We start from the raw sequence: 21046 nt of genomic DNA on the forward strand, positions 1-21046 counted from the left end.
CAAACCTCCTCACACTTACCCTTTGCTTGTCCTCAAGCAAGAAATGAATCTCACTCAAAGACGCATGCTAACTAATGATCTCACACTCACACACATATCAATCTATCATATTTTGACTAATGAATACCCGAATGAATGCCTCATGAAGTAACAACTAAAGGTGATGCAAACAAGCGATAAATGCAATGTCAATGACATGAGTTGATGACATCAAGACTACAATCACGAATCTAGGTTGTCGAGACCTAACACATGACAACTAGCCATCCTATGCGGGACGTGTAAATAAATTGGATACAAGCTACGTCTGGCAAAACAAGGGATAGTTGGTCCAATTCCGAGCAATGGTGCAAACCTCACTAGATTTCACTCACTCAAAAAGATCAAGGTGTATGCAAAGGAATCATGCAAGGTCACCATAGGCTTGCTCAAAGTCCAGACTCCACTACTTAGTTCGGTTTCCGACAATCATCAAATGGACTTCTAAAGGTTGTAACGGGGCTAAGGGTTAAGGGTAGGTAAAAAGGTACTTTTTGGTTAAAAACTTGACTTGAAAACTAGTTTCAATTGTGACTTAGGTCTACCTTGGAAATTTTAAACACAAGTGAACTTTTCTTCAAATAAATATTCTATGCCTTTATTTATTTTTATTTTTCTTTATTCTTTCTTTCTTTTGTTTTTGTTTTTCTTTTCTTTTTCTTTTTTTTTCTTGCTTTACAAGGCATCTCTTTCTTTTGTTTTTTTTCTTTTTGTTTTGTTTTGTATAGTTCACAACTCATCAATCATCAAGCTAGACTCTTCTTCTTTAAGTGAGTTATTCAAGTCAAGTTTTAGGTGTGTTTTTAGAGGTAAATTTAGAAAGGATAAATTTTTGGTGAATTAAGGGTTTGGAACAAAGGATTGGTTTAGGCTCAAATTTGTGTTATCTAGGGGTAAAAGGGTAGGCTTTTGAGTGGTTTAAAAGAATGTGTAATCCTAATTGCCATTATCATTTAATTATCGAAAACTCAACAATGTAATTTCTAGGACTAAAATCATGCCAAAACGCAACAATAAAAGTAGGCTCGAAAATTTCATATTTTGGTCGTGTTTTGCCATTACTCGAATTACACAAACTATGCCAAGAATGCCTAATTTCCCTAGGATTCACAATTTTATCACAAACACATCATGCTTCCGCATCGAACTAGTTGATCATGCATTAGAGGTCGACAAACGCTTATAAAAGACTTCACCCTAATCCTATTAACTCATGTCATCTAATTGGCATTTCGCTAAGCAAGCATCAACAAAAAATGTTAAACAAGAAACACCATTCTAGACATTCATTAATTAAAAACATAACATTGATACGGTACAAGCATTTGATCAACTTAACTAGCATACTCAAAGTACCAAGCTAACGGTTATGCTTCAAAAGTTTGATCAAAATTCTTCTAAACACCAAAATAACTAGCACAAACACTAAAACATTCTTGAATTAAAACAAAGCATAAATGATGTAGCGAAAGTCACAACAAAGAACAAGATACTTTAAAAGCTATTGATAATCAAATTATGTCAGCAATTAACTTCTAAAACCTATTGATTCAAATAAAAGAATACTAGACAACAGGCATCAAATAATCGTTGATTCAAAGAGGCTTAATACATATGCGTGTCCCTGCACTTTTCTATTTTTGCACATAAGGTCCCTACACTAAAATATCCATCATTAAATCCCTGCACTTTAACTTCCATCATCCCCAGGTCCCTCTATTAAGGCGAGTGTTGACGCCGTTAACGCACTTTCAGTTTTGTTAATTTTAGATCCCTGCACTTTTAATTTTTTAATGTTACGTCCCTGCACTTTTAAATGTTGAGATTATATATAAATATGCATTAATTTTTAGTTTAATAAAATTAAATTTAAGTATAAAATATTAAAACCAATAGGGTACGAATTTAACATATTTAAATAACAATAATGTCAAAAATTATATCTTTTAGCTATTATTTTATTGAAAATTTCATTCATTCTTACTGAATGTTTAATGTATTACTATTCATCTATAAATAAAAAAAATTTATTTATTTATTTTATTATGTTGAAAATAAAAGTGAATTTAATTTTTTTAACAAATAAACATAAACTTAGAGAAATAAAACGAATTTTAATATTTTTTATTAAATAATTAAAATAATATTCTATACCGATAAATTTTATTTTTTAAATAATATGATAACATCGCACTTAGAGGTGTAAACGGACGTTGATCTTGATATATATCAATTTCGAAGTTGAGTATGTTATATAAACTTACAAGTTCGAGCTATCTAGTTCCATTTTTAAAGAAGACATATCAAGCGGAAGTCTGAATGAATTTCTAATTTCTTAATAACTTTTATGTTACTTTTAATTTTTTTTAAACTAATGTTGAATATTTCTTGAGTAAGGGCCTCATTCACGAAATGTACTCTAATACGTAAATCATATTTATTTTGATAAAATGATTGTTAATATAATTTTATTAAATCTTTAAATTATAAATTACTTAACTTTAAATAAAAAAATAAAATTAATTAATTCTTTAATTATATTAAAAAATAAAAGTGAACTAGATTTTTTATTTTTTAAAAGTAAATATTAACTAACCTAAATAAAACTAATTTTAATAGTATTTATTAATTATTAAAATGATATTTTATACCAATGATTTTTTTTAAATAATATATAACAACATCGCACTTACAGAAGTAAACAGACGTATTCTCAAAAAAAAAGTAAACAAACGTCGATCCTCATATATGTCGATTTTGAATTTGAGTGTGTTATATAAACTTACAAAATAAAGCTTACTGCTTCCATTTCTAATAAAAAATAAGAAATAATAATATTTTTATTAATTTAAAAAATATTTTTATTGTTAATTTAAACATTATAAAAAGTTAATTAAATTGCATTAACATCTTATATTATTATTTAAAAATTATATATTTTTTTAAAATAGATTTATTAAAATAGATTTTTATATGAAAACAATTACAAGAACTTTGTTTACATAAATTAAAGTGTAGGGACCTTATTTGTATAAATTAAAAGTGCAGGGACCTTATTTGTATATATCAAACTACAATATTTAATACTAGTCTCATTAACGGCGCGTGTACTGCACGCGCTAACAGAACCTTAACAGAGGGACCTTGGGATGATGGAAGTTAAAGTGCAGGGATTTAATAATGGGATACTTTAGTGCAGGGACCTTATGTGCAAAAATAGAAAAGTACAGGGACACGCAGATGTATTAAGCCATTCAAAGAATACCGAAATTTGGAAAATAACAAATTAATTCTCAAAACATCAAAAACTGTCGTTCAACAACTCATAAGGTTGTTTAAATAATAAGACAAAATAAAAAAAACCCTAAACTGGGTATAAAACGAAATAAACTTAAAAGCCTCAAAAACTGCCGAAATCACAAAAATGCCATTACGCCACTTTGCGCTCCATTTTCTCCATGAACTCAAAATCTGTCTCCGCAACCGCATCATTCCCGCCAGGGTAGAAAAAATTTGACCTCGAATTTACAGTAGCCTCATCATCAGAAGAATCACCTTGAAAAGAAATCAAATGCTTGATATTGAACACATCAGCCGTTCGGATATGGCTAGGCAAATTCAAACGGTAAGCATTAGAGTTGATTTTCTCGATGATCTCCAATGGTCCAATCTTCTTGGCAGACAGCTTGTTGTAGTCTCTAACCGAAAACCGCTCTCTAGTCAGAACAACCCACACATAATCGCCTACATCATACTCAACAAAACGTCGCTTTCCATCTGCAGCTTGTTTGTATTGTGAGTTAGCATGTAATAAGTTATCATGAACCGCCCGATGAACTTCCTGCAAGCCATTCACAAAATCCTCTGCTTTCGATTGCACCTTGACATTGCTCGGAATTGGCATAAGACCCAACAGACCTTTGGGGGCGATCGAATACACCATCTGAAAAGGACTGAACCCGGTACTCCTATTTACCGCATGGTTATGAGCAAACTCTGCCTGGCACAATTTCTGATCCCAGCTCTTCACATGAGTGCCAACCAAACACCGCAGCAAATTGCCTAACGACTGATTCACAACTTTAGTTTGACCATCAGTTTGAGGGTGGTAGGCACTACTGAAATTCAGCTGCGTGTTCACCATCTTCCACAAGCTGCGCCAAAAATGACTGAGGAACCGAGTATCTCTGTCCAAAACAATAGACGTGGGCAGCCCATGAAGACGGTACACCTCTCGAAAGAATAATTGCGCCACTGAAACAACATTTGTCGTTTTCTTGCAAGGAATAAAGTGGACCATTTTAGAAAAACGATCAACAACAACATAGATAGAATTATACCCTCGCTAAGTACGCGGCAATCACAACACAAAATCCATGCTAACATCCGCCCACGGCTGCGATGGCACTGGAAGCGGCATGTACAAACCCGCATTAGTTGCCGCTCCTTTCGAAACTTGGCAAACACGACATCTCTGCACGTACTTCTCCACCTCTTTTCGAATGGTAGGCTAAAAGTAAGATGAATGAACCAGATGCAAGGTCCTGTCACGCCCAACATGCCCCTCTCCATGCAGCTCTCGAATAATATGCATTCGCAAACTGCTCTCCGGAATGCACAGCTGGTTCCCTTTAAATAGAAATCCGTCATGCAACTAAAACTATGTCTGCTCTCCTGCTCGCACTTTCCTCATAACCACAGAAAAATAAGGATCAGTCTCAAGCAAATCAGTAAATGAGTCTAAACCGGGTACCTCAACACGTAAAGAAACCAAGAAGTTACTGCGACGACTCAATGCATCCGCCACCCGGTTTGTAACCCCCGCCTTATGCTTGACCACAAAAGTAAATCGCTGTAGATAAGCCACCCAAGTTGCATGACGTGGTGACACTTTATCCTGGCGATGCAAATGCTTCAATGCCTCATGGTCAGTGTACAGAACAAACTCCTTGTGGTACAAGTAATGCCGCCAATGCTTGACCGCTTGCACCACTGTGTAAAATTCCACATCATATGTACTGTAGTTCAGCTTTGCTCCATTCGGTTTCTCACTGAAATATGCCACTGGTCGACTGTTTTGACTCAGAACAGCCCCAATCCCCAACTTCGAAGCGTCACTATGCAGCTCAAATGGTTGTGAAAAATCTGGCAGCACTAGAATAGGAGAAGTCGTCAACCGCAGCTTAATCTGCTGAAATGCTGCCTCGGCCTCCGCTGTCCACTCAAACTTTACACCTTTCATACAATCGGTTACAGGAGCCATAATACTGTTGAAATGAGGTATGAATCGCCTATAGAAAGATGACAATCCATTAAAACTCCGAACTTCAGTAATGGTACTCGGTTGAGGCCAGTGTTTCACCACCTCAATTTTCGAATCATCCACCTGCAGTCCCTCCTCAGACACGATATATCCCAGAAATAACACTTTTCGAGTCAGAAAAGCGCACTTCTTTTTGGCAGCGAATAGGCTGTCCTTGTGAAGCAAACATAAAACCTCTCTCAAGTGCTGAAGATGCACCTCGGGATTAGCACTGTATATCAAAATATCATCAAAATACACAACAACAAATTTACCGATAAAAGGTCTCAAAGCTTGGTTCATCACACGCATAAACGTACTCGGTGCGTTTGATAACCCAAACGGCATCACCAACCACTCATACAGCCCCTCACGGGTTTTGAAAGCCGTTTTCCACTCGTCCCCAACTCTGATGCGAATCTGATGGTATCCGCTCTTCAAATCCAGCTTGGTAAACACCGTCGCCCCACTGATCTGATCAAGTAAATCATCCAGTCGTGGGATAGGAAAACGATACCTGACTGTGATTTTATTAGTTGCTCGACTGTCCACACACATTCGAAAAACCATCCTTCTTAGGTGTTAGAAGGGCTGGTACTGCACATGGGCTCATACTTTCACGCACATGTCCCTTAGCAACCAAATCCTCCACCTACCGCCGCAACTCCTCATGTTCCGTAGGACTCATCCTGTAGTGAGGTCTGTTAGGCAAGGCTGCCCCCGGTTCCAGATCAATGTGATGTTGAATATCACGCAATGGTGGCAAAGCGGACGGTAAATCATCCGTCACCACATCTGCAAATTCAGCCAAAAGCGGTGCGACTTCTTCTGGTACCGCAAATTTGTCGACTGATTCTTTCCCAATCAACACATACACAGTTTCTGCAGTCTACAGCTCCTCCTCAAATTTTGCCAGGGACAACAAGTTAGTGCTACTCTCCACTGGTTTTGTTGTCTCTACACCACGACTGGGCTGTAACACAATTTTAACACTCTCGAACACAAAACTATAAGTATTATTTCGCCCATCATGCATGACCTTTCGATCGAATTGCCAAGGTCTCCCCAACAACAAATGACACGCATCCTTTGCAACCACATCGCACCAAACAGAATCTCTATATCGTGCACCAACAGAAAAAAGCACTAAAGCACGTAATGTTACACTAACCTCGCCACCTTTTTTCAGCCACGCCAGTTTATACGGCTTGGGGTGTTTCTCTGTCTGAATGCCCAATTTTTGGAATGCCTCTGCTGAGATGATATTCTCACAACTGCCTGCATCAATCACAAAACGACAAACCTTCCCCAAAATAGTGCAGGTTGACCGAAAAATGTTGCTCCGCAACCAATTGTCATCTGCTGCCTTAGGTGTCAAACAAGCCCGTCACACAACCAGCGCAACCCCAGTATTTCCAGAGACCACCTCCTCCTCGAGACCCTCGCCACTGTCATAAACTGGGTCACCAATCATGTCGAATTCCTCATCGTCAAAATCATCTGTATCCGCAAAAAATGTTTTCTTAGCAGCGGTCTTTCACAGTCAGCCTGCCTATGACCCATCTCACCACAACCAAAACAGCGAATATTACTACTACCAGCAGATCTAGGAAACTGATTAAAATTGTTCGTACCTCTACTGACGGCACCACCTGCTGTTTTGTTCTCCAGTCCACTACTACACTGCCAGAGGCACCTGCTGTCGCAGAATTGCTAAAACTGCTTGTGCGCCTACTCTGCTTCTCAATCTGCAGCGCCTTTTGATGAGCGGCTGAAAGCGACACCGGATCAAACAGATTGACCGTGTCTTGAATTGAGACCCGCAACCCAGCAATATACCTCGCAACCAACTGATCTTCAGTCTCTTGTATCTCATTCCGAATAATCAATTGGAAAAATTCTGTGGTATAATCGTCCACAGATTTGCTTCCCTGCCTCAAATTTTGCAATTTCTGGTACATTAATCGCTGAAAATTATAAGGCAGAAACGCAATTTTCAAGTGCTTCTTTATCTTTTCCCACGTGTCGATCTTGGGTTTTCCCATTCGGCTGCGCGTCAATTTCAACTGCTGCCACCATGCCGTTTCCCTATCACGAAATCTGGCTGCCACTAAGGGTACACGTCTGTCAGCCGGTACATCCTTGAATTCCAAAATCTCTTCTACCGTGGCTAGCCAATCAAGGAATTCTTCAGATTTGAGCGCCCCAAAAAATTCAGGAATTTTAGTCCACATCCCGCTCTCTCAACGCCGTCGATCATCATCAACGCGCCCTCTCTGCCGTCGTTGTGGAGCCTCCTCATAATACTCATCATCTTCCTCATCACCAAACACAGGAAATTCTGGTCGTGGCAAGTGTTGGCCTCCGTTAGGTGGTTGGTTAGCCCTGTTTTGGTTAGCCAACAATGCACTCATCTGTTTCGTCATCTGTTCCATCATTCGATCCATCCGTTCTTCCATTCGTTGGTCAATTTCATCTAGTCGCTGCTCGACCTGACGAATATGGTCGCGTTTGTAAACCTCCTCCACGTTGATTTCTCCTTGCCGGCATGATTCAATCCAGAAACGAACTGAGCTCTGATACCAACTGATGTAGCGGAAGTCACAACAAAGAACAAGATACTTTAAAAGCTGTTGATAATCAAATTATGCCAGCAATTAACTTCTAAAACCTATTGATTCAAATAAAAGAATACTAGGCAATAGGCATCAAATAATCGTTGATTCAAAGAATACCGAAATTTGGGAAATAACAAATTAATTCTCAAAACATCAAAAATTGCCGTTCAACAACTCATAAGGTTGTTTAAATACTAAGACAAAATAAAAAACCCTAAAATGGGTATAAAATGAAATAAACTAAAAAGCCTCAAAAACTGCCGAAATCACAAAAATGCCATTACGCCACTTTGCGCTCCATTTTCTCCATGAACTCAAAATCTGTCTCCGCAACCGCATCAATAAAAAAAAGCAAGCAACATAGAAACAAGATACAATTTCACAACCAACTCTCCTCACGCTATTTTTACCTTAGTCCCGAAGCATGAAATAGATAAAAATAAAGCGTGAAATTGAATGAGAAAGAGTTGGAGAAATCAAATCTTGCTAATCGAATGCCGGGGGTTCCGGAGATGTTGTAGGTGATGGGTAGCGTGGCCCGTCTTGGGCGTTGAGATAATCCCTCAATTTCTCCTCTTGCCTTCTTTGCCTAGCCCGAAGGTATTTCATCATATACCGTTGCTCCTTCATGAATTGACGTTGTTCCGCCTCAAAGTCACTCAGGGCTTGTTGGTGACTAGCTTGGGCCCCTTGAAATTTAGTTTCGGAACAAGTTTCCCATTCCGCACCTTGCTCACCTCCTTGCGCGCTAGTCTTCGCTACACCCTTATCTCTCCTCTGCACTTGCTCTTTTTGAGGTCTTTGCCTCGGTGCCTCAACTTCTTGCTCTTGCTCGGCGTCCCCTTCTTCATCACTTGGAGATGGAGGTCGGGCACCATGTCGGCTCACATAAGCGGCTTTTCGATAGTAAGGCACAATTGCCCCTTTCTTGACATATGAAGATGCCCGCAAGTGCTCCATGTTGAGCATTTTTGGCTTCTCCCACTTGAATTGATCCATGTCCAACGTCTCTCGCTTTGCAAGCATAGTGACAAACCACCCAAATCCTATCTTCTTTGTGCTTAGCTCCGGAATTTCACCAAGGTTGCGCATGAGCCTATAGGCCGTATTAACTCGGTATGCTTCCACCTCCGGGTGTAACATGGCGTTGAAAGCCAAAAGATCCTCCTTCGCCAACTTTCATTTCGACCACAAAAGGTGTGACCAAACCATTTGAGTACTACCACATGCGCGGTATCCATTACTTCATTGGTCTTGGAGGTGTTGGAGTTGTAGTGTTCAAACCCGGATAATTCCTTCCATATGGCGTGTTCATCAAAACCAACCCCCGAAATGCATTTCAAGCCTTCATCAGCCATTTTAAAATCTCACGTCAAATCATCTATATCAAATCTAGCCTCCTCGCCATTCAATCTAAATTCGAAATTGGTGAGCGATTCCCCACTTGTTTTTAAAGTTGTGAAGAACTCATAAGTTAAAGCCTCACAATAGTCATGGGGAAGTTCCGCCAATTCGAGCAAGTCTAAATGCCCGAGAAGTTTCTTCACCTTATCTTCAATTCCCAATCGTTTCATGGTTTCCCAATCGATTTGAAATGGTTTGGTGATACCTCTTGCCTTGAGTTTCTCATAGAGCAATCCTTCCTCTTGGGAATGGATTTGAAAAGGCGCCTTGAAACGTCTTGTGAGAGAGGCCGGAGTGTTGACTCCTACTTCCTTTGCTCCCGAGGCGGTAACTTTCCGGCGAGAGCGGATGGTGGTGGTGCGTGTAGCTTGTTCTCGAGATGGTTGATCTTGAGCAGCCTTGGATGATTGCCCGAATTTCCCCATGAGTAGAGTAAGGAAAAGTGTGTTTGAAAGTGTGGTTAAATTTGAGTTTTGCCGGAAAATGGTGGTGGCAAGGCGGTAGCCGAATTTTTAGAGGAGAAAAGGAAAGCTTTGGAGTTTTCTAAATGGGGTAAAAAGAATGAGGAAGGAGATGAATGAATGTAGAAACTTATGGTAAAACAAATGAGGGGGAAACACCTTTGATTTTGAAATTTGAAATTGAAAGCTCAAGATGAAGCCACCTCATCTATCCATGTGAAGTGTGTTTTCTTTTAATGGCTTAAGATCATGCCACATCATCAATCCTAAACCTCCACCCTTGAACCAATCAAATTAAAACAATCTCATTCCTCCTTAAATAGCATGGCTCAATCGAGCCCTTGATTTTAAGTGGAGGGCTCAATCGAGCCCTGCATGGGAAAAATTCCATGCTTTTGATTACAAAGGGGGCTCGATCGAGCCCTTCACTTAAGAAGGAGGGCTCGATCGAGCCCTTAGTGTAAAAGGGAGCAGCAAATTTTTCATTTTTTCTTGATTCCTACACACCAAAAATGAAACATACCCGGCATCAAATCGAACATAAATAACAAAAACAAAAACACAAAAACACAAAATCAAAAGCTAAAAACATAAGATTAAAGGTAGAAAATCGGACCTCTCGGGAATGCCTCCCGAGTGCGCTTGTTTAAAGTCGAAAGCTTGACTATCTCATGGTGAACTCAAGTAGGAGTGGTGAAAGAAACTTCATCTTCCACATGATTGGTCAATGGCCCAAGATATGGCTTGCATCTATGTCCATTGACCTTGAAGGTCTCACCCTTAGAATTCTCCAATTCCACTGCACCGTGATTTGCCACATTCCGGATTTTAAACGGGCCACTCCAACGGGACTTAAGCTTTCCCGGAAACAACCTCAAACGAAATTTAAAGAGAAGGACAAATGAACCAACCTCTAGCACTTTGGGGGTAATATGGGCGTCATGCCATCGCTTCATTTTTTCTTTGTAAAGCTTGGCGTTTTCATATGCCATGAATCGGAACTCATCCTACTCATTCAATTGTAGCAATCTCTTCTCCCTCGCCGTCTTGAAGTCAAAGTTCAACTTCTTAATAGCCCAATACGCTCTATGCTCAAGTTCTAGAGGAAGATGACACGCCTTCCCATAAACAATACAGAACGGTGACATAACGAGTGGAGTCTTGTAGGCCATCCTATATGCCAACAATGCGTCATCCAACTTCAAGGACCAATCTTTCCGGGACCCATTTACCGTTTTCTTCAAAATTCTCTTCAACTCGCGGTTCGAGACTTCCACTTGGACACTAGTTTGGGGATGATACGGTGTAGCGATCCGGTGATGCAGATTGTACTTCCTCATAAGAGCTTGAAATTGCCGGTTGCAAAAATGCGAGCCACCGTCACCAATGATCACCCTAGGGGTCCCAAACCGATTCACTAACCGCTTGAGAAAACTTAACACCACTTTAGCATCGTTAGTAGGCAAAGGCTCCGCTTCCACCCATTTTGAAACATAATTCACACACACCAAAATGTATTGGTTTTTGAATGACACCGGAAAAGGCCCCATGAAGTCTATACCCCATACATCAAATATCTCCACTTCTTGAACTGAGGTCAAGGGCATCTCGTCTCGCTTTGAAATGTTGCCCACACGTTGACACCGGTAACAATGGTCAATAAACTCTTTGGCATAGCGGAATAAAGTTGGCTAAAAGAAACCGCTCTCAAGCACTCTAGCGGCGGTTCTTGCCGACCCATAATGGCCGGTCTCATGACAAGAACTAAAAAAGGGCATCATTTCCCCCAAAGCTACACATCGTCTCAACATCCCATCCCACATATTTTAAACAAAAAGGGTTCATCCCACAAGTACCTTTTAACATCGGATAAGAACTTCTTTCTTTGATGAGATGTCAAGTCCGGAGGCATGACTCCGATGAGAGGTAATTTGCGAAGTCGGCATACCATGATGTTTCTACTTCCCGAATCATCATGAGTGTTTCATCCGGAAAACACTCGTTAATCTCCTCACCAATAGGAATCGGCTCCGGAATTTCAAATCTCGAAAGGTGGTCTGCCACCACATTCTCCGTACCTTTCTTATCTCGGATTTTTATGTCGAATTCTTGCATGAGAAGTATCCATCGAATGAGCCTTGGCTTCACATCTTGCTTAGTGAAAAGATATCGTAAAGCGGCATGGTCGGTGTATATGATGCATTTCGACCCAAGCAAATATTGTCTAAACTTGTCGAGGGCAAAGACTACCGCCAACATCTCCTTCTCGGTAGTGGTATAGTTGAGTTGCGCTCCCGCCATAGTCCGACTAGCATAATAGATCACATGCACCCGCTTGTCTTTTCTTTGCCCCAACACGCAACCCAATGCTTGGTCACTAGCGTCACACATTAGCTCAAATGGCAAACTCCAATCCGGAGATGAGATAATAGGAGCGGTCACAAGCGCCTCCTTTAGCTTCTCAAAAGCACTTTGGCATTCCTTTGTGAATTCAAGCGGCGCATCCTTCACTAGCAAACTCGTCAAGGGCCTTGCAATGGATGAAAAATCCTTAATGAACTGTCGGTAAAAACCCGCATGGCTCAAAAATGCCCGAACTCCCTTAACCATAGCCGGAGCAACTAATTTCTCAATGACCTCCGTCTTTGCCCTATCCACTTCAATACACGCCTCCGATATCCTATGCCCAAGTACAATGCCCTCATCCACCATGAAATGGCATTTCTCCCAATTGAGCACCAAATTGGTCTCCACACATCGTGCCAATACACGTTTTAGATTTGTCAAACATCCATCAAACGAATCCCCAAACATGGAGAAATCATCCATAAACACCTCCATTATATCCTCAACCATGTCATTGAAGATTGAGGTCATACATCTTTGAAATGTGGCGGGTGCGTTGCATAGTCTGAAAGGCATCCGTCAATAGGCAAAGGTACCGTAGGGGCATGTGAAGTTCGTTTTCTCTTGGTCATCCGGAAAGATCAATATTTGGTTGTATCCGGAGTAACCGTCAAGGAAACAATAGAACTTGTGACCCGCAACTCTCTCAAGCATTTGATCAATAAACGGTAGAGGGTAATGGTCCTTTCGTGTCTCCGCGTTCAACCTCTGATTATCGATACAAACTCTCCAACCGGTCACCGTTCTCGTAGAGTTGTTCCCCCTTTTCATTATCCACAACGGTCATGCCTCCTTTTTTCGGTACACATTGTATAGGACTAACCCAACCACTATCCGAAATTGGATATATAATCTCGGCATTTAGAAGCTTCACTATTTCCTTGTGCACAACTACCTTCATGTTAGGGTTCAATCTTCTTTGCCTTTGAGTACACTTCTTGGCTTCGTCCTCAAGGTGGATCTTGTGCATCACCACTTGAGGACTTATGCCTCGAATGTCGGATATTTGTCACCCCATGGCTAACACATGCTCTTTCACTACTTGCACAACCTTCCTCTCTTGATCCTTAGAAAGCTTATTTGAGATGATTATTGGCAAGGTCTCATTTTCCCCAACAAAGGTATACCGGAGGTGAGACGGAAGCGACTTCATTTCAACATTCGGTGGCAACTCAGAAGATGGTGGAGTCACACCATTGCTTTTGATCAAACTTTCCGGCTTCGGTTCATCTTCTTCAGTGTATTCATCATCCACAGACCCGGAATGAAACAAGACTTGAGAGATGTGCTGAGAAAAAATTTATGCCCCCTTTAACTCATGGGGCTCGATCGAGCCTTTCATTAAAAGGGAGGGCTCGATCGAGCCCTTAGTGTTAAGGGAAGCAGGGATTTTTTCCTTTGGGAAGCTTGACAGCTCAAAATTTTCAGAAATTTTCCCCTTTGCTTGGTTCAACATTTGCACATTTTTTTGAAGTTGTTCTTTCACAATCTCATCAATCAGGTCTATCCTCATGCAATCCTCCTCCTCGATGGCATTCCGCATCACTCTCTTCATATAAAACTCAACCGTTTCTTCATCAATTTCCCACCATGTACATCAATTAAAGCTCTCCCGGTATTCATAAAGGGCCGCCCTAAGATAATTGGGCATTCTATATCCACCGCATAGTCCAAGATAACAAAGTCAACCGGGAATATAAACTTATCAACCTTCACAAGAACATCTTCCACAATCCCACACGGCCTCCTCAATGAATGATCCGCTAGTTGGAGTACCATCGAGGTTCTCTTCACGGTTTGATCTCCACATAACGCCCTAAAAAGAGTTAGAGGCATAAGATTAATACTAGCACCAAGATCACATAACCAATTTATTGAACTCATAGTGCCTATAGTGCAAGGTATAGAAAAACTCATTGGGTCCTTCAACTTAGCCGGTAGATCATTCAAGATGATTGAGCTACACACTCTCGGAATGGGAACTGTTGCACCACTATCCCAATTCCGTTTGTTGGTAATGATGTCCTTCAAGAACTTGGCATATTGCGGCATCTCTCGGAGTGCATCCGCCAAACTAAGATTAATTTGCAATTTCTTGAAAATCTCAAGGAACTTATGAAATTTTTCGTTCCCTTGAGCTTTCCTTAGCCGGCTTGGAAACGGGACCGGTGGTACAAACGGTGGCGGCGGTGGCGGCCTCACATAAGGCTCTTCAACCTCGATAACCACTTCCTCACATTCCTTTGGTAACTCTTGACTTGAACTTGCTATATCAACAACCACTTGAGGCTCATCCTCCTCTACTACATGTTTCTTGCCATTGGCCTTTTCCAAGTTCCGCCCACTCTGAAGCTCTATCGCTTCTAGGTGCTTCCTTGATTTGTTCTCCGTAGTAGAGGGCAATCCCCCTTATGGTCTTCCTTGAAGTGAGATAGCCATTTGAGAAATTTGGGTTTCCAAATGATGAATAATGGAAGCTTGGTTCTTCTCTCTTTGCTCCATTTTTTCCAACTTCTCAAGTACCTTTGAAAGCACGTTTCCCTCATCCGTGTTCCGTGGTTGTTGGAAACCGAGAGGGTGTTAGGGTCTACTACCATAATTATTCCCATGGTTCGGGTTTCCTTGATAGTCACCTTGTTGTTGTGGAGGCCTATTGTTGCTTTGGAAGCTTGGACCCGCTTGATTAGACCCTTGAGCATTGTCTTGCCCTTCTTGATTTCTCCACCCGAAATTTGGATGATTTCTCCATCCCGGGTTGTAGGTGTTAGAGTAAGGGTCATTAGCTTGCCTTTGTCCCTCAATGTAGTTCACTTGCTCACTCAAAGCTTGCCCCGTAACTAGGCACTCTCCTCCCGAATGATTAAAAACACCACAAAATTCACAACCGACTTGAACATAAGCCAACGGAGCATTTCTTTGCATAGGAGCGACTTGCTTCTTGAGAGCATCCACTTGAGCTTAGAGCGAGACATTTGTTGCTTTTATGGCCTCCATCTCCCTCACTTGATCAAGAGTCATGAGTGACTTTTGACTAGGCGGTGCTCTTCTATCTATGGGTCCCTATGTACTACTAACTATAGCCAACTTCTCCACTAATTCAAGAGCTTCTTCATAAGTCTTTTGCATTAAGGATCCTCCCGACGCCGCATCAATAGTTTCTCTAGTAGTAACATTTGCCCCATCGTAGAATATTTGAATAACGTGCTCTCTATTAAGCCGATGATGAAGAACACTTCTTTGAAGATCTTTGAAACGTTCCCAAGCTTCATGAAGCGACTCTCCTTCAAATTGGACAAACTCAAGTATGTCTTTGGTCAACTTTGTAGTCTTGCCATGAGGGAAATATTTGTTGAGAAAAGCTTGAGCCAACTCCCTCCAATTGTGAATTAACTCATTAGGTAGAGAATGTAACCATATGCTAGCCTTGTCCCTCAATGAGAAGGGGAACATCCGAAGCTTAATTTGGTCCGCCGTTATCCCATGAAGCTTGAACGTGTTTAGAACACCCAAAACCTTGGTGATGTGCTCATTAGGATCCTCGTGACTCAACCCAAAGAAGGCACAACGGTTTTCCAAAAGTTGAATGGTACTCGGCTTGATCTCAAAAGTTGCTGCTTGAACCGGCATTGCGAAGCATCCGAAAGTGGCATTGTCCACATCCGACAAGAAAAACTCGCCCAAAGTTTGTCTTTGTTGGTTTTGCACTTGTGGGTGCACATGAGGACGATCATCCATTACGTGTTCTTGTGGCCTTGGTCGGTTCACATTCCCTAATGGAGGAGCGGGTGGATATTGTTGCTCCCCTCCATCCGTTAGAGGATTGAACCCCTCTTCTTCATCATAATTGTTTCCCTCGTTTTTTATAACTTTGGGTATACGGGCTCTTCTTCTTACACCTCTTTTGTAGTTGCCGAGGTTATCTTGGAAAGGTTCTAGTGGGAGATTTGCTCGTCGCGTATTGTGCATACACGAAGATCAAGTTCCTACACAAACTAAAACAAGAACACCGAGTGTAAACCACGAAAGACAATTAATAAACAATAAAACCAAAAACAGAAAATAATGCTAACTTGACCGAAATTCAAAATACTTTCAATCAATTAAACGCAACCTTATCCCCGGCAACGGCGCCAAAAACTTCTTAGCAATTTTACCCGCTAACTTGTAGTAATTCGACAAGTCGAGTATCGATCCCACGGAGATAAGAGGTTTAAGGTGAACGAACGCGGATTTTGATTTTCAGTTCGGAAAGCAACGAGCAATTGGATTTCGATTAAAGTATCAATTTAACACTAACAATTCAACTAACACCAAACTTGCAATCACTACTAAATTTGACAACTAATTTAACAATTGTAATAGACTAGAAACGATTTATGATAAACGAGAATTCAAATGTTGTAAGAGGTTTGGAGGGACTCCGCTTAGGTCATGCAATCAATGGTTTCGAGTCTAGGGCTTCAAAACGTGAACCGAGCGTTCCTAAAGCATAACTCCCTCTCTCTCGAGCCTCAAAGAGCTACAAAACCACAAACAAGCCAACCAACCAAGCCTAATCCACTCTCGTGGCACTAAACATGATTAACAAGCCAATTAGTGATTAACAATCCACTCTAAGGTTTCCTAATATTTAACCAACTCTCATGGTGTTATTAATTAGGATCCTAACCAATCTATCCAATTAATTAACCTTCTCTCAAAGTGTTAACCAACCTAGAATCATGCTTTAGGTAGCTAAACTAAACCAAGCATTAAGAATATCAATTAGAACAATCAACAACAAGCCCAAAACCCTAAATCCCAATTCATGCATTCATAAGCTTCATTTCAAACTGCAAACATGGGGGATTTAGCTACTCATAATAAAAATAACAACAATACTAATTAAATGAATAACAAACATTACTAAGTAGGAATTAATTACCTTTAGAGATCTAGAAAGCAAGAACATGAAATGGGTAATAAAAATCTTCAACAATAAAACTTCAAGTAATATTAAAAAGCTTCAAATATCCAATAATGGAGGAATCTCCAAAATCCCAAGATGATTGCTATAGCTAAAAGAGGTAAACTAGGAAAATATTCAAAAACTTCTAAAACTTGTCTATGCCCTAAAATAAGATAAAGGGTTATTTATATGGGTTACAAAAGAGGTAAACAAAGGACACCCACTAGAGGAGTGTTGAGTCTAAAATGGAATTGAGCCTTGAGTCTTGTCTTGTCTCGAACTTCAAATTCTGAGCTTCTTTTTAGAGGGCTCGATCGAGCCATCCACTTAAAGGTGAGGGCTCGATTGAGCCCCTCTTCATAAGTGATGGGCTCAATTGAACCCTTCCTTTCCTTGGCCAAATCTCGCTCGTTTCTTCGCTTTTCGACTCGCTCCTTTTCCGATACTTGAATTCTTCCTTCTTTAAGCCCAAAACACTTCACATTGCTCTATTTTACCTGAAACGCTAATACACACAATAAGCACACAATTACGGGTAAAAAGCGTATCAAAGTATAATAAAAGCATGCAAAAAAGACTCCTAATCATAGGTGTAAAATGCACCTATCACTATGAACGCTCTCCTCGATTTCGGTCTGTTTTGGATTTCTCCCCTCCTCTCTCGGAGATTTGTCTTCAGCTTGGGTTCTAATTTTATTGACTTTTTTCGGATGGCCTGTCCAGTGTCCTTGTCTTGGAGACTGGTGGTGTTCATCTCGGTGAATTGGTGTGGTGTGGGTGGGTTTGTCCCCGGTTTGATAGAATTTTGGGGAGTGCGGTGGTAAGGTTGGAACGTATTGTGGGGGGATTGTTAGTCTTTGGGGGTGTTGTTTGGGTAATGGGTTGTTTGAAGGTGTTTTGCATTTGTTGGAAGATGGCCATTTGGCGGGCATGGTATTCGATATATGTTGGTATGTGGGGCCTTTGTCGGTGGGGAATTTTGATGTGGTGACTGCGGTAGTGTTTGTTTGGAATTGTAGTTGAGTTGGGGTGATTTGTTGGCCTAGCAAAAGAATTTGCCAAAAAAGAGGTGTCGGCGTGACGAAAACGCCGGAATGTTAAGAGTTTACTGGTACCTCTCGCAATTCTATGAATGAGCTCAAGGAGGCTGTTCTGGGGAAAGGCATTCCCCACGGGTATCTGTTGATGTGGCCGGCTATACAAAGTGTGGTTTGTGTGAACGTTACCGGACAAGAGGTGTTGTTTCTAGTGCTTTTTGTTGCAGGCATCGTATCTACTCCTCCAACGATTCCCATTGTGTTTCCAGTGAGGTCTTCCTCCACCATCTCTCTGGCTCAAAAACGCCTGTGATTAGAAAGGGGGAAACTTTCTTGTTTTTCTTTTCCACACACGGCGCCAAATGATAAACGGTATCCGGCTCGAGCCGGGTCAGATCGGCTCCACAGGATCATGAATAATCACAAAGAAACCCTGCCAGAAGGATGCCGAAAGGTGATTTCGGCAAACCACTCTGATGGTCAAGTCAATATGTGTGGTAGAAAGAAAAGAGAAATGAAAAGAAGTATGAGTTAAGAGAAAAAGAATATTAACCTTTTCTATTTTTGTGTCTGGGTCTTTTATAGTTGAAGATTTGTTATGGCCTTTGGTTGGTAGGAGATCATGATGACCGATTTTGTCCTGTGTTCTTTTTGTTTATGTCTTCTGCAGGGTTTGTCGATGGCTGGTCTGTAAAATAATGTACTTTCTTGTCAGATCGTGTCTTTTGGCGTATTTAGATCTTACCTCGATGAGATCCTGCTCGGATCTTTAGCTGGACTTGATCTGGTCACTTGAGTTATATGCTTTGCTCGGATTCCACTACTAGAAAATAGGGCTTTAGCGACAGATATATTCGCCGCTAAAGCACAATATTCTGTCGCTAACTATGACGGACATGGTCCGTCGCAAGCTATATGGTCGCAAAACGTGCTGCGACTCGTTTTTGTTTCCGTGGTAAATTTAGCGACGGAATTTTCCGTCGCTAAATGCACCAAATCCGTCGCCAAAAATTCTTCCAAGGAGACAAAATGGAGATGTTTCAGCGACGGATTTGGCATATTTAGCGACGGAAAATCTGTCGCAAAATGTGCCTTTTTTATCTTAGGAATGGCACATTTAGCGACAGAATTTTACGTCGCTAATCTGTCGCTGAGCGTGCCATTTTGTCTCAGGACAGGCACTTTTAGCGACGGAATTTCCCTTCACTAAATAATAAACCCCGTCGTAAATTTACTAGTTTGTCGGCAGAATTTTTCCATTTTCCGCTATTTTTTCTCTGTCCTTTCAAACTTGTTAAATACAGTAATTAAAATTCATTTATAAATCACAATAAATTAAAACTGAACACTGAGTATGTATATAAATAAATATCAAAATTTACATATCACGTCAAAAAGAAAAAAAACATCATTTGTTCGTATACTAATCAAACATGACACTGCAAATCTGTAGTGTCATCACCATCTGGTGGGGGAGGGGGGAACTGTGGCCGATACTCTGCAGGAATATTAGACATCATCCTTGCGATCTCTTTAGGGATAAGTTGGGCCATGCTTGCCTACTGCTGACTCTGTTGTTCCGCCAACTGCTGACACTATTGCTCCACCAGCCGCTCCTCAACCTGTCGCAGGCCTTCATGGATGCCGACCTGCACACGGCGCTTGACCTCCTCGTCCGCCATCTGTGACAACCTAGAAGAGCTGCCTCGCTGCGCCCTGCTACCAGGGCCTGCATACCTGCTGCTCGCTGAACCCAGGCCGTGCACGTGGTACTTCTTGTTGTCGCCCTCGATGTCCAGAAACACCTGGGTCTCGTCCACATCCGCTGGACTTGAGGAGCTACCCTCTCTCGTCGGAGACTGTGTCGCGGCAGCAAGCCTCTAAGCGATGGCGTCCTACTAAACAGTTAAAAAACATATCAGCTTAGTTTTATAACAACTAAAAATTCATAACATATTAAAAATAATCGTAATCATAATTCCTAACGAAATTTCGACAGCATTTCCTCTATAATATGAGCATCACTCATTTTTCAGGGAAGTCCTGCAAGAAAATTACAATATGTAACCCAACCAACAATCACTTTCAATCTATTTACACAAACGTCAAATCTACATAACCTATATAATTTAACACTTAAGCCTAATATATTTAACAAGTATAATATATTGAACACTTAAGCCTATACACAACTTATAGAATTTCAAGTTTATATGGACTTATAGTCTTGTCCTGAGCGCGCTTGTCGACGGACTTCTTCTTAGCCTTCATGGAGTGAAGGCGACTGTACTGCTCCGTTGCACTCGTCTTCCGGCCGAGTTCCTTAGCCTATCAGAAAAAATACAATTTAATTAGTAATAAAATAAAGCAAATATGTTATTTAAATATATTAATCACTGCATTTAAAAACAAACCATCACATCCATATGCTTGAGAGCAGAGCGAGATCCCTAGTATGGCGGACAGGTCCAGTGCCGGGGCCCGCCGGCTTGCTCATCTGATTTTCTCGAGCTGTATCTGACCTCTTCTTCTCCACCTCTGTGGCCCAGAAGGCGTTCCAGGCATCCCAGATCTCCTGGCTCACAAATCTATGCTTAGCGTTCGATTTCTTCATCTTGTGGAAGTTGTCTTTGTAGCGGGTGGCTGCGTGGGTCATGAAGACCTGTCTTATGAGCTCCTCGCTGTAGGACGCCTCATCCCACCATAACTCCTTTTGCAAACAGTAAAAACATGAGCTGTGAGTTAGTTTTTTCACGAAAATCAGAACTTAAATGTAATAAACTGAAAATTTAATTACCTGGAACTCCTGGAAATAAAACTCCCTCTGCTTC

General features: G+C 41.0%; 2 protein-coding genes across 2 annotated transcripts; both read right to left on the bottom strand.

Annotated features, from left to right (window-relative positions):
• Positions 1-4399: 4399 nt before the first annotated feature.
• LOC126668325 (uncharacterized) lies at positions 4400-7575 on the bottom strand. Its single transcript, XM_050361531.1, has 6 exons — positions 6976-7575; positions 6738-6875; positions 6278-6644; positions 5998-6196; positions 4724-5885; positions 4400-4549 (listed from the first exon to the last, which is right to left on the bottom strand). The coding sequence occupies exons 1-6, from the start codon at positions 7573-7575 to the stop codon at positions 4400-4402; spliced, it is 2616 nt and encodes an 871-aa protein (XP_050217488.1).
• Positions 7576-13781: 6206 nt separating this feature from the next.
• On the bottom strand, positions 13782-15152 carry LOC126668326 (uncharacterized). The gene is made up of 3 exons (XM_050361532.1): positions 14825-15152; positions 14433-14638; positions 13782-14324 (listed from the first exon to the last, which is right to left on the bottom strand). Exons 1-3 carry the CDS (start codon positions 15150-15152, stop codon positions 13782-13784), a joined length of 1077 nt encoding a protein of 358 aa, XP_050217489.1.
• Between the last annotated feature and the right edge of the window lie 5894 nt (positions 15153-21046).

This window comes from Mercurialis annua, linkage group LG2 (genome assembly GCF_937616625.2).
Source record: "Mercurialis annua linkage group LG2, ddMerAnnu1.2, whole genome shotgun sequence".
Taxonomy (NCBI): Eukaryota; Viridiplantae; Streptophyta; class Magnoliopsida; order Malpighiales; family Euphorbiaceae; genus Mercurialis; species Mercurialis annua.

Excerpts from the sequence above, each read along its gene's own strand:
- LOC126668325 (XM_050361531.1), bottom strand. The coding sequence starts at position 7,575 with ATGTGGACTAAAATTCCTGAATTTTTTGGGGCGCTCAAATCTGAAGAA. Across the intron at positions 6,876-6,975 it reads AGGTGGTGCCGTCAGTAGAG|ACCGCTGCTAAGAAAACATT; the intron begins GTACGAACAATT and ends TGACTGTGAAAG. Across the intron at positions 4,550-4,723 it reads TTTCTGTGGTTATGAGGAAA|CCTACCATTCGAAAAGAGGT; the intron begins GTGCGAGCAGGA and ends TCTTACTTTTAG.
- LOC126668326 (XM_050361532.1), bottom strand. The coding sequence starts at position 15,152 with ATGCAAAGAAATGCTCCGTTGGCTTATGTTCAAGTCGGTTGTGAATTT. Across the intron at positions 14,639-14,824 it reads GAACCATGGGAATAATTATG|GGGGATTGCCCTCTACTACG; the intron begins GTAGTAGACCCT and ends GAAGACCATAAG. Across the intron at positions 14,325-14,432 it reads TCGAGGTTGAAGAGCCTTAT|AAATTGCAAATTAATCTTAG; the intron begins GTGAGGCCGCCA and ends GAGATTTTCAAG.